The 12933-nt window shown below is 42.5% G+C and overlaps 1 protein-coding gene across 2 annotated transcripts in view; it reads left to right on the top strand.

Moving 5' to 3' along the window:
• Positions 1–12933, top strand: part of Pcnx1 (pecanex 1) — a 151773-nt gene that overhangs the window by 44762 nt on the left and 94078 nt on the right. For both annotated transcript variants that reach the window (XM_051148609.1, XM_051148601.1), the window contains exon 3: positions 8088–8193. In XM_051148609.1, the coding sequence (XP_051004566.1) occupies positions 8088–8193 (106 nt within the window). The remainder of the gene's footprint in view (positions 1–8087; positions 8194–12933) is intronic.

The following is a 12933-nucleotide window of genomic DNA, read 5'->3' on the forward strand; positions in this document are numbered from 1 at the left end:
ACCTCATTCGCTTATTGAGCAAGTGTTTTACTCTTGTAATAATTTTGCTTATATTGGTAATCATAAACTGCCATTACTTTCCTTAGTTACCGCTTGTATATGTAAGCTTATTAAAGTTGGGGACATTGCTTTTCCTGTAGACTGTTTTCAGCTCTTAAATCACTGTTTGGCACTAATAATTATCTCAATACATATTTGAAGTAGTAAAAGCTTTTTTCTATCATGTTTTTAATGACATAAACTGCATTCTGTATAGATGTATTGTCATTTACCTGTTCTGTTTTTTAAGAGAAATTATTTATTTACTTATTATGTGCATGTATGCCTGTGTACCATGTGTCTGCATGGTGTCTTGGAACCTAGAAGGCATCAGAATCTCTGGAACTGAAACTACAGATAGTTGTGGGCTGCCATCTGGGTGCTGGGAACTGAATCCAGGTTCGGTGTGCTCTCACCTGCTGAGCCATCTCTCCAGCCCCCTATTTTTAGTTATGTTAGTATTTCAAAATTAAGTTTTATTATGTCAAAGATGCCTGTGGTGCTCATTTTAAGTTATTATACTTCTAATCTTAATTTATTAGAAGTGTAATTCTTGGAAAGGCTACTGTGGTCTGTGCATTGTAAGCAGCAGAAACTCAAGTCTTCTGTCATGTCATCGCTACTCATCCTCCTGGTATACTGTAATTCCTGTATTACTTAAAACACCTAATAAGTGTACAGGATATGTACAGGGTTATTGTTCGTCCTCTTTCCCTGTGGCCTGGCAAGGCAGCCTTACCAGGGGGAAATGATCAAAAAGCAGGCAACAGAGTCCATGTCAGAGACAGCCCCCACTCCCCTTACTAGGGGACCCATAGGAACCCTGAGCTGCCCATCAGCTATATCTGTGTAGGGAGCCTAGGTCCAGTCCATGTACGGTCCTTGGTTGGTGCTTCAGACCCCACAGGCCCCTCTGGACCCTGGTTAGTTGGCTCTGTTGGTCATTTTGTGGAGCTCTTGTCACCTCTGGGTCCATTTATCCCCCCCCCCCTTTCCACTAGACTCCCTATGCTTCACCCAATGTTTGGCTCTGAGTCTCAGCATCTGTTTCAAAGTGCTGCTGGGTGGGGCCTCTCAGAGGACAGCTCTGCTAGGCTCCTGTCTGCAGGCATAGCAGAGTATCTTAATAGTGTCAGCGGTTGGCCTTCTTTCATGGGATGGGTCTTGGGTTGGACATCCCTTAATCTCTGCTCTATCTGTTCTATCTTTACCCCTGCATGTCATGGAGGCAAGTTTTGGATCAATGTTTTTGTGGGTGGGTTGGAAATCTTCATCTTAAAAGGTAAATAGTGCTTTGCCATTCAGGAGTCTAAACTGTGCTTTACTGTGACGTCCGGTTGCGCTCTGATTGCTGCCGCGGTTGGGCACTTCATCACCATCCTGTGGCCAGTGAGCTTTCTCTTTTTCCATTGCCCTTTTGAGAAGTGTGAAGCTGTCTTTTTGTTGACTAATAGAAATTGTTCATTTTTTTTATACCACTGGTTTATTGCTTATGTAGGATAAGGCATGTTGTTTTTCTTTTCTTAAAATCTCTTAGGATTAACATACTTCTGTTGTTGTTTAAGCATTGGTCTCAAGTCACACAGGTCAGCCTTGAACTACAGCTGACAGTGTCCTTGAACTCTTGCTCCTTTGGCCTCCAACTCAAGCTGTTTGGTGCAGCTATCATACTTTTAAAGATTCATCTGGTTTTGGATTTTGTTGTTACTGGGGATTGAATCCAGGACCTTGGGAGTGCCAGGCAGATGCTCCACTTGCTGAGCTCTGTCTTTAACCCATTCTTGGATCTAATAAAGCCAAATTTACTCTTTTTAGTAATTGATACTTTTGTGTCTTCTAAAAGTATTCCCTGTACAGACATGTGATATTCTTTATTCTTTTTCATCTTTATTATGTTTTTGTATTTGAGTTTTATCTGAAATTATTTTAGTTCATAGTGACATGTAAGGGTTCAGACTTAATAACCAACTCCTTTTGGTGGCAGCAACTGTATTCCCTCTGTTAGAAATGGAATTCCATGCGCAGCTGCCCAGCAGCATGTTCCTGGCTGTCCTTTCTGTTATGCTGATCAGTTGCGTGTGTCCCCTTTTCTTCTCATTAGAGAAACTATGTGCCTCGCTCTCGATAGCCTTGATCACACTCAGGAGTGCCATCTTGGCATTTTTATTGGTATTGCTTTGAAAATATAGATTCTCCTTCAGAGTCTATATTGCTCTATAGTATTAAAGTTTTCTCTATTCAAAATTCTTTTTGGTTTTATTATTTCTCATTTAAAATAAATTTATTAAATTATTTTAGCTTTCTACCTCAGAAGTTTTAAAATTTTACTTTTTTCCCTTTAATGTATCTGTTTTCATTGTTTCCAGAAATTTTACTAAAAACTAAATTTTACTAATTTGTTTTTCTATATGATGGCAGGGTTATTTCTACCTTTTTAGCCCTACTTCTTGTTTAATTGGGTTTTGCTGGCCGTGGCACCTGCTTAAATAGAAATAGAAAGAGTGTACATCTTTGTTTCTTTTTAAAAATATTTTTTAATTAAAATAGAATTACATCACTTCTCACCCTCCCTTTTCTCCTTTCAGCTCCTAGCGAGTACCCACCCTCCAATTCCTCCTATGTCTTCCTCTCAAATTGATACCCTCTTTCTTTGTTATTGTCACATATATATTAGTGTGTGCATGTATGCACAATAAGTAAAAACAGCCTGCTGCGTCAGTTTGTGTTGGTGGTGTGTATAGGGCTTTAGGGCTGATCATTTTGTATGAAGCAAGCGAACCTTGGGGAAGGCTTATTCCTTCTTCCAGCAGTCCTTAGTTGCCGATAGGTCTTTGTATATTGGTGGGTGGGAGGGACCCCATGAAACACCCCTTTCCCTGTTAGCATGTTCATTGATATCGCTGTTGTTCAGGACTTGTTTATGCAGCCGTTTCTAAGGGACCGTTTCACAGCTGTCTTTAGTATTCTGGCTGTCGCAGTCTGTCCGCCCCCTCTTCCTTCATGTTGCCTGCACCGTGTGTGCAAGAGCTGGGATGCAGATGAATCCGCCGAGGATGGGCTCCTCGGTCAGTTAATCTCTGCGTTGTGTGCAGTTGCATTCTTTTGTTACGGTTTCTGTTTCTCTGTAAAGAGAAACTTGTTTGATCAGTGGTGGTAACTCTACTTACCCTGAAGATTTGGAGCTAGCAACCACAGATGAAAGAGAACATGAAATGTTTGTCTTCTGGGTCTAAGTTCTCTCAATATAATCTTTTCTAGGTCCATCCATTAACTTGAGAATTTCACAATTGCATTTTTTGGTATAATTGAATAGTATTCCATTGTTTGCACACGCATTTGTCTTACCCATCCATCAGTTGAAGGTCACTTGGATTGTTCTGTCTCCTGGCTGCTATTGCGATGAGAGCAGCAGCGAACATGGCTGAGCAAGGATCTGTGGAGTACGGTGTCCAGTCCTTTGAGTATATTCAAGGAACTGTGTAGTGGGATCATAGAGTAAATTTATTTTTAGTGTTTTTTGAGAATTCTCCTTCTTTTTAAAACTTGACTGTTGAGATTTCTGCTGTGGGCTTTTGGTTTTCCATTTCCTTTTTTCAGTCTCCCACTTGTGAGTCTCACGTTCTGTTCTAAGGGAAGAAACAATTAGGACTGCATGTAGTTTTTGTCTAGAGTCAGCGCTGTGCTTGGTACCTTAGGGCACTCGGTTTATTGCGTGAGTGAATGACTCCTGGAGCTGCGTGGTTTTTCAGTGTCCTCTCATGCATTCAGAAATACTTAAAAATACGTAGACTCTTTAATGTTTGTATTATATGTTTACAACTTTATAAGGGGACGTCAATGCATTGAATGTAAGGATTTGGATGCTGGTATTCTAGAGACAGACTGCATTTTCTCTTTCTCAGGGCAGTAATGCTTGTTAATACTGGGAAGCAAAGCTCCATTTAATGTATATGAAGCTGGATTTTAGGCTAAGGTTTCTGAGGGAGGTCTACTCAGCCTCGGAACGTTGGTGGGTTTTGTTTCGTTTTGTTTTATTTTTATCTATTCCTATTTTTATAAGCATTGTAATCTAGATTGCAATTGTAAACTTAGTATTCTAAGGGAGTTGGGGTGCTTTTGACCAGGGCGTGAGCACCAGTAGCTGACACGACACTGATGGTGTAAGCCTGGTTTTGGCGTCTCCTCTGTAATTCTTGTTAGACAACTTCAACTTCTCTGCCTTTTCCTATACTTGGTTTGGCTTTTTGTGTTTGTTTTTTTAAACAGGGAAATTAAGACATAAAGGTTGATGTTTCCAGAATTTGGTTTATTGCTTACTGCAGTAAGCTACTTTGCTTCTGGTGGCGCACACCTTTAATCCCAGCACTGGGGAGACAGAGGCAGGCAAATCTCTGAGTTCGAGGCCAGCCTGGTCTACAAAGGAGTCCAGGACAGCCAGGGCTACACAGAAAAACCCTGTCTCAAAAAACAAAGCAAAAAAGAGTTGTAAACTACTGTACTTGACAGGTGTGTTGAGCTCTCCACTGCTAACCCTGGCAAGTCTTACTAATAAGGAAAGCTTTTTGTGTTAAGCTGTCCTTATGGTTGTAGAGAAGAGAGAATGGTAGACATTTTATTAGTGGATTTTTTAAATAAAGGAGGTGGGTTTTCTTTCTTTCTTTCTTTCTTTCTTTCTTTCTTTCTTTCTTTCTTTCTTTCTTTCTTTCTTTCTTTCTTTTTTTCTTCCTTCCTTCCTTTTTAGCTATGTCCTTTCTGTGTATCGTGAATACTTCTCTTCTTACCTCTCTGCGTCCTTCGTTGCCTCTCATCCTGGGCATCTGGTGATTCTAGGAGACGTTTCAGTTTTCACAACTGGGGTGTACTGTTGGCATCAGTTGTAGGGAGGCAAGGACCAGAGATGCTGCCAGCCATTGTGCACAGGCCAGGCCCCTACAGTCGTGAATTACAGAGCCCCAAATGTCGACAGGGATGGAGTAAGAGACTTGCTTTAGGTAATGGTGACCAGAAGAACTTAAGTGTCTGTTGTAGAAGGTCAGTGCAGTTTTCTTAGAAAGAGCGTGTGTGCTTTAAGTTTTGCAGATGGTGTGTTCAAACATTCCTGCATGAAGTGTAGAGCAAATAAAGAACAGAGTCATTTACACACTAACTCCCTATGTCAACAGTTTAGCTTGCTTACCTGGAAACTAGGGTTCACCTCTTCGATTACTGCATTTTTTTTTTAATCTGTAAAACAAGAATTAGTAGTACTTACAAATTTTAGGGAGGATTTCATCAGAAAGTACAAACAAAACAAATACTAGTAAGACTGGGTTATAATTATTTAGATTACAATCAGTTGGATTCCTTTTTATCAGAAAAGGTATATGAAAGTGGACAAGATTGTTTTGCCTCTGAGTAAACAAATGTTGGTCCATACAGTGGACTATTATTTCACCACAAATATAAGTGAAGCGCTGCATACCACAATGTGCTTGACTCTTGAATATGCTGTTAAGGGAAGGAAGCCGTTTCAAGGTGTTTACGTGCTACATTCTTGCGCTGATGTGACATGCCTGGTGGCCACATCTGTAGAGACAGAAAGCAAGTCCCTGTTGGCCTAGTGCAGAAGGATAGCGAAGACAGAGAGGAGCAGCAGATAAAGTGTTTGTTTTCGAAGTGATGGAAGTATTTCAGAATTGAGTAGGAAGATGGTTTCATAAGTTCTGACTACGTAGAACTACTGAATTATACAGTTTAAGCGGGCATATATACATACATACAAGCAAGATGAGGGTTATCTGTCCTCCCTCTGATATTGAGTGTTTTCTTTCTTTGTCGTCACTTTGCCCTGCATCTTTTCATTCTTGTGAGCCAAAAGATTGTCTTGCCTCTGACTGAATAAATAAGCGTCTGCCCATATACTGGACTGTTATTTGGCCTGTGGGTCTGACTGAGAGGATCCATTCTAGTAATGTTCTAGATGTTTCTCATCACAGGTGCAGTGTGGTGATAGCTGGCATATTATATGCTCTTAAGTTTTTGGTGTGGCCTGTATTGCTGGTGTGACTTAATGCTGAACAGCTAACAAAACTGGAGCATATCCCCTCTCCTCACACAGGGTATTGGTGTACTGGATTGGCCATGGACTTGGTAATTATTTTCTAGAACGCTGTATTTATGTAGATGTGTAGCAAGTTAGCAAGTTAGTTCTTAGTGGCCTAACCTCGTTAAGCAAACCAGGAACATTATAGTTCTGAGACCTTTGGTAATAGAAACTAAACCAAACTGCTGCTGTAGGAGATACTTATAAGGCTATGCTTGTAAGTGGATTGCCACAAAGCAGCTCATCGAGACGCATGAGAGGGTTCATGCCTCACAGTAGTAGAGCATCTGCACATGGGGCTGTCTTTAGGTGTGTCAGGATGAAGAGAATAAAGTCACCTCACAACACTGCTCCCCTTCTGGTAGCCAAGTTCTGATCTTTTCTTTCAGTTAACTGCAGCCGCTACTGCTGTGGGGGTGGGGAGTCGGGGGGTGGGGATGACGCCTGGTCTCATTGTATAGCTCTGGCTGGTCTAGAAGTTGATGTGTAAACCAGGTGGTCTTGACTCCCAGAGATAAGCCCACTGCTGCCCTCTTAGTGCTGAGATTACAGTGACAGCTACCATCCTGGCCTCAGTTGATATCTGTAGTAGCTCTAGGCATTAAAGTCGTAGCATCAAGACTACCTCATACATGGGCTGGAGAGATGGCTCAGCAGCTAAGACCACTGGCTGCTCTTCAGGGGACCTGGGTTTGGTTCGCAGCATCTATGTGGCAGCTCACAACCACCTATAACTCCAGTTCCAGGCAATACAGTGTCTGCTTCTAGTCTCTGCAGACACCAGGCACACATACAGTGTACAGACGTACACATAGGTATAGCACTCACACACATAAAATTAAGATTTAAAAAAAGATAAGCAGATCACCAGAAAAATTTGGGATTGCGTTTTTGGTTAAACAGGGGATTGGGTTAGATAGAGGGTGGCAAGGCTCTAAACTAGAACAAGTAAACAATTTTTGATTAAAAAAAGAAAAAAAAAAAGGATTATGAGTTGTTTTAAGTTTGTGTTCCTGAGGAAACATAAAGCTCTTTGAGCCTAATACCTTGCCCTTTGATTTTTCTAAGACCCGTTGTTAGTACATATCATCACTTTTAAAGCTCAACAAACATATCTTTTCTTTCTTTCTTTTTCTTTTTCTTTTTTTTTGGGGGGGGGGGGCAGGGTCTCTACATAGCCTTGTCTGTCCTAGAGCTCACTATGTAGACCAGACTGGCCTCTAATTCACAGTGATCCCTCTGCCTCCAAAGTGCTGGGATCAAAGGCATGTGCCATTGTGCCCAGTAACAAACATTTAGTTCTTTACAGTAATTAGTATCCCAGGTAAGTTCACGTTACTTACTATAGAGCAGAAAACAGTTCACCCAGGAGGAGTCTTCTCTGGTATGTTTGTCTTTGTGTTGTACAATTAGTCAGGCATATCTCTCGGAGACATCAGCTAACATGATATCTGATTACTTTCAATTGGCCTCATCCACTTGCTTTTGGGAAACAAATAGCAATAACTTCTTGCAAGAGAGGTTTTATGGCATGTGCCATCAGTTACTTTCAATAATTAGGCTAGTTTCTCATCGGGTTTTGTGTGGACAGTTTGAGATAGGAGGTTTACGTACCTCCACACAGAGGCGTGAATGTTAAAGGATTCCGACTTTCAGCTTTACAAACCAGTCTTCATTAGTTTATTTTACTCTTTGAAAAACCAGGCTGTCTCTTTAATCTCAGCATTCAGGAGACAGAGGCAAGCAGATTTCTGTGAGTTTGACACCAGCCTGGTCTACATAGTAAGTTCTAAGATAGACAGAGCTATGTAGAGGCCCTGTCACAAAAACAGCAAAAAAGAAAACAAAAACAAACCCCAAAAATCCAGGACCTCTTGGTTTTAAAAAACAAGATAGAACCCCAAACAAAGGAGCTCATCAGGGACAGTTGATGACGGTTGCTCTCTCTTCTCATTTTCCTGCACAGTGATCCTGGTGGAGGGATTGAGATGTCAGAGTTCATTCGAGAGGCCACACCTCCGGTTGGTTGCAGTTCGAGAAATTCGTATGCTGGTCTAGACCCAAGCAACCAGGTAGGAAACACATGCCTCTGTGTTGTGCCCGATGCTCTTCTTCCTGGTGGTGGTGTCGGCCTTTTTCAGACTTAGAGCCATCAGCTCATGGCTCTCTCTTTCTCTGGTGGGTCATTTTTGATGGATGTATACCATTTTTATTCATTATTATTTTTAATTTAATTCTTAGTTTGATTTGTATGGGTGTTTGTACACCATGTATGAACTTGGTACCTGTAAAGATGAGAAGAGGCCATCAGGTCCCCTTTAAACTGGAGTTACAGATGGTTGTGTGCCACCGTGTGGTGCTAGGAATCAAACCCAGGTCCTCTGTGTAAGTGTTGCAGCTCCGCTCTGAGAGCTATCCTGGCAGCCGGGAGCCAAGGAATACCACAGAGTCACACTACACAGCAAACCTCACACAAGAGATTGATTGGGTATGGGGAGGAAACCCAGGAGAGGAGGGTGACTGTCCCCGCCCAGGCAAGAAACAGCAGGGAACTGAACAGAAGTCAGAGTTTTATAGGGTTTCTTGCGGGGTGAGGATGGTGGAACTTCAAAGCCTGGCCTTGGGGTAAGCTCGGGGATTGGGGGGATTCTTTGGCAAACGCAGGCAGAAGTTGGTGGGATTCTGTTTCTTGGCCCTGGGCTTGGCCTAGGGGTCAAGTCAGGGTCAGGGTGTTCTTTCCCTGGCCCTTTTACCCTAACTCTGGAAGAGCAGAGGCCCCTCCTGAGCCATCCCTCCAGCCACTAGTTGTTATTTCTCACTAACTTTTCGCATTGCTAATATATATTTGCTGAGTGTGTGCCATGTACTCTGCCTACGCCTACTTTTGATCAAGCAGCTGTAAATGTCCTAGGGAACCTAGCTCGCCTGTCCATCCTCCTTACCTTTCCTAGTCCATGTTGCATGGTTAAAAAATAAAAATAACACACCCCAAATCTCAGTGTTGGAAGTGCTGACGGCAACACTGGACGTGGACTATAAACCTGCCTCTGACAGTTGTAGTATATTTCTGTGGCATTTCCTTAGACAAGTCTGTGGCCTGTTGTATGTCTGACCTGAGCCCTGCTCCTCCACTCTCTCACTGCTCTTGAATTTGAGTGTGCTGCCGCAGGCCAGATCCCAAGCACTTCTTTGTCTCCTGTGCTCTCAGCAGCTCACTGCAGTGAGGGAAACTTTGAGAGGAACGTTCATACCCAGACTTGATGTCATTGTGGAGTTCCATGGTTACTGTGTCAGTCCTCCCATTGTGAAGAGGGAACAGCTGATTGCCACCAGCGTCTAGCAGAGCACTCACTGCTACGTCTCAGTCCCGATTCCTGTTGTCACATTCCTAGCTTGTGGGTTGAGAATGCTCGCCTCTCCTAATGGCTGAAATCCCAGAGAGACTTGGTTCTTGATCTCATCCTACTTAAACTCCTCTCGGTACCACCCCAACTCCCCAGAGACTGCAGACCTCACGGTGCTGGCCCTTTGCAGACAGAGCACTTAGATTGATTGCAGCTTCGTTTCTGATGTATTATGCGTGGCCAGTTACAAACCTCCAGAGAACACTTTGTTCTCGAGCTCTGTAGCATGCTGCCTGTGCACAGCTAGCTGACAGTCTGTGTTGCTAGTTACCTTTATGTGTATAGATGATTAAGCTTTACGGATAAGACTTGAACTCAACCCCTCACTTAACAGTAGCCAGCTGGTTCTCTGGACACTCCCTTATAGCATTCACATAGTTTCATAGCACTGGTAGCCGGACTCTCAGAACACTATTGTGGAAATACCACAGCCTGTGAACCAGACTCTCGAGCAGGGTCCTTTTCCTAATATATGTTCATAGATTTGCTCCAAGGTTAAGTGAGTTTTTAGTAATAGTTTTATTGTGAAATCGTGGTGCTATAGAACAAAGAAGGTGTTAAGTTAAGATTAAGCTCTCTCCATCCCCCATGGAATGGGGAAATTTGGGATACAAAATAAAATCCAGACAAAAAGGCCATGTTTCTGTTGTACTTGAAAGTCTCAGGTTGCACAATGTCTGTTTGCACTAAGGCTGTGCCTCCCAGCTCCTCGATCTTTCGGTTGCCTTCACGCTTTCCTCAGTTTGTCTTCATAGAATGACCAACTGAATCCTCAGTTCCAGCAGGCGTTTGTGTTCCTGGCTAGCCCTGGCAGGCGACAGCAGCTTAGCCCTGGCAGTCACCCTACATTTCTATTAGTTCTTGGAAAGCCAGGCGTTGTTGTTGTTATTATTATTGTTGTTGTTGTTGTTGTTGTTGTTGTTATTATTATTATTATTAATTTTTCAGAAGGTCAAATCAAAGGACATGGCAGGAACTAGCCACCTTTGGATATCTGCCCTCAATGTCATTTCAGTTGATTTGTCTCTACTTGTTTTATAGGATACAGTTAAAGCATGCGTGCATCTAAACACATGCCATAGACAACCATGCTTTTCTTAAGTAGCAATTCTTTCATTGAAATGGGGGAATATTTTAAGGTGATTTTTATCATTGGTGTTTTATACCGCTCATAATGTACTGTTTTTGTCATAATTATTTTTACCTTTTAGAGACGCTAAAGTGAAGAGGGTGACTTAGGGCGTGTGCATATTCACAGATGCAGCTGATAGATACGGACATGCTTCTCCTGTTTGTGGCATAACTCTCACACACGCTGTCATGGCTGTACGATGACGGTCTTCTATGCCCAGTGGTGCCGTGCCGTCCCTCTGGCTCCGTCTAACCTGCTCCTTCCTGTCCTTGCCGCCTTCCTCTTGATAGGTTCCCCTCAGTCCCTCTTGTCCCTGCCCCTCCTTCTGTTAGTCCCTTCCGTTCTTTCAAATAATTTGGTACTTGTAAACATTCAAGGTAAATATTTGGTCTATGATAGTGACTTGGTTGTACCATCAGAGACTGTGACTAGAGTAACCATTGTCATGTGATCTGTTACTGAGGAACTAAGTACAAAATCCTTTCACAGAGTCACAGTTGCCATCAAAATGGCTCAGAAAGGGGGCTAGCTTCAGAGGAAGTGTAGTTAATTGCAGGGAGATTGAAAGGCAAGGCTCTGTGTAGGATGTGGCCTTGCCTGACATCCACAATCCTTGCTTACCATAGGGAAGAAACACAAAACTGTTTGTATAAACCATTTAAATAAAAAACTTCACTTCTCCTAAGTGTAGGAGATACTACCATTTTTTCTTATTTTTTCTTTTCACTTTTAAAAAATTTAACAAATAAGGGTTAAAGAAGAAAATAAAATCTTTCATATTGTCATATATAATAAGAACTCTTTGTTGGTTGTGTCAAAATGTCAGTGTCATGAACTCTTCTGCAGTGACATTTCCGTAGTTTATATTAGTAGTTATCTGTTGTATACAGTTATATTTCTTTGGTTTTAGAGAGGGGCTTGATAGAGAAAAGCTTTAAGAATCCGTATCTGTGGTCCCCGCCAAGACCTCTTCTCAGTAGACAGAGCTGCTCACTTTAGAGTGATTTAGAGAAGTGGGGTTGGTGTTGGCTGTGTGATAGTCTGGGGTGACTTGTCTGCCTGGCACTGTCTGCCTTCTCCAGGCTTGTCCATGAGGCCCTGGGGGTGAGCACAGAAGCTACAGTTGTGATGCTGGGGCTGGGGAGCGGGTAGGCAGAACCCTCTCCAGGCACAGAACGGTCTCTGTCTGGACCTTCAGAGGCCTTCCCCTTACATCCAGCCATCAGAACTACATCCTGTAGCCCCTCTAGATGGGACCAAGGTCCACTTCCTGTATGGCACAACATCTAGGAAACATTTGAGGATTGTTAGCAAATAACTAAAACGCATATCCAAACAGTTTAAATTCCCAGAAGGGTATTCATGCAGTGGCGTTTGTATTTGCTTGTTTAAAAGTTTGATCTAGGAAGTTGCTATGTGTTTGTATTTCAGTAGACAAATAATATTTTCCCTATAACTTGCTTAGCTGTTTGGTAGGCATCTTAAGAATGGAACTTTGTTTTGCCGTAAAAAAAATTTTTTTAGTGGCTTATTTATTAGTATTATATATTTTATAATTTTGGAAACAGGTTCTCACTGTAAAGCCAGGCTGGCCTCAAACTTGAAATCTTCCCACCTCAGCCTCCCATGAGCTAGAATCGGGCTGCAAACACTGTGCCTTGCAACTGTTTCCTCTCGGGGGCAGTACAGTGCCTGGTGGTGTATTTAAAGCAGATGTTAAGATGTCTTGAAATAATCAAGCTTAACAAACAGCGTCAAAATATTACAAAATAGTGTGTGTACATGTATGTGTTGTGAGCATGTGCATGTGTGTGCGCATTTGGTGTGTGTGTGTGTGTGTGTGTGTTTGAGCGTGCATGTGCATGCAAGTTGCTGACCAATGAGTTCTAGAGATCTGCCTTTCTCCACCCACCTAGTGATGGGCTTGCAGATGAGTTTTACGTGGGTGCTGAGGGTCAAAGCCAAGACCTCCTGCTTGCACAGCAGGCATTCTGCCGACAGTGTTCTCTCAGCCCTGTAAAGCCTGGCTTTTATTGGTATCACGGAGTCTACTAGTTTCACCTGTGTTTGTATGCTTCCTGTTCTTTCCTTTTTCACTGACAGATTACTTACACATCATAGCAGACATCTCCAGTCTAGCTCTGAGGCCGCAGTTAGTGGCCTCCAGGTTAGCTAACCCGTCTTGCTCTGCCACACTCATCTTCCAAGCTTGTTTCTTGGATGCCACAGCTACAGTGACTCAGCGAAAGGGAGAGTTGGAGTAAAATAAGTATTGT

This window comes from Acomys russatus, chromosome 1 (assembly GCF_903995435.1).
Source record: "Acomys russatus chromosome 1, mAcoRus1.1, whole genome shotgun sequence".
Lineage (NCBI taxonomy): Eukaryota > Metazoa > Chordata > Mammalia > Rodentia > Muridae > Acomys > Acomys russatus.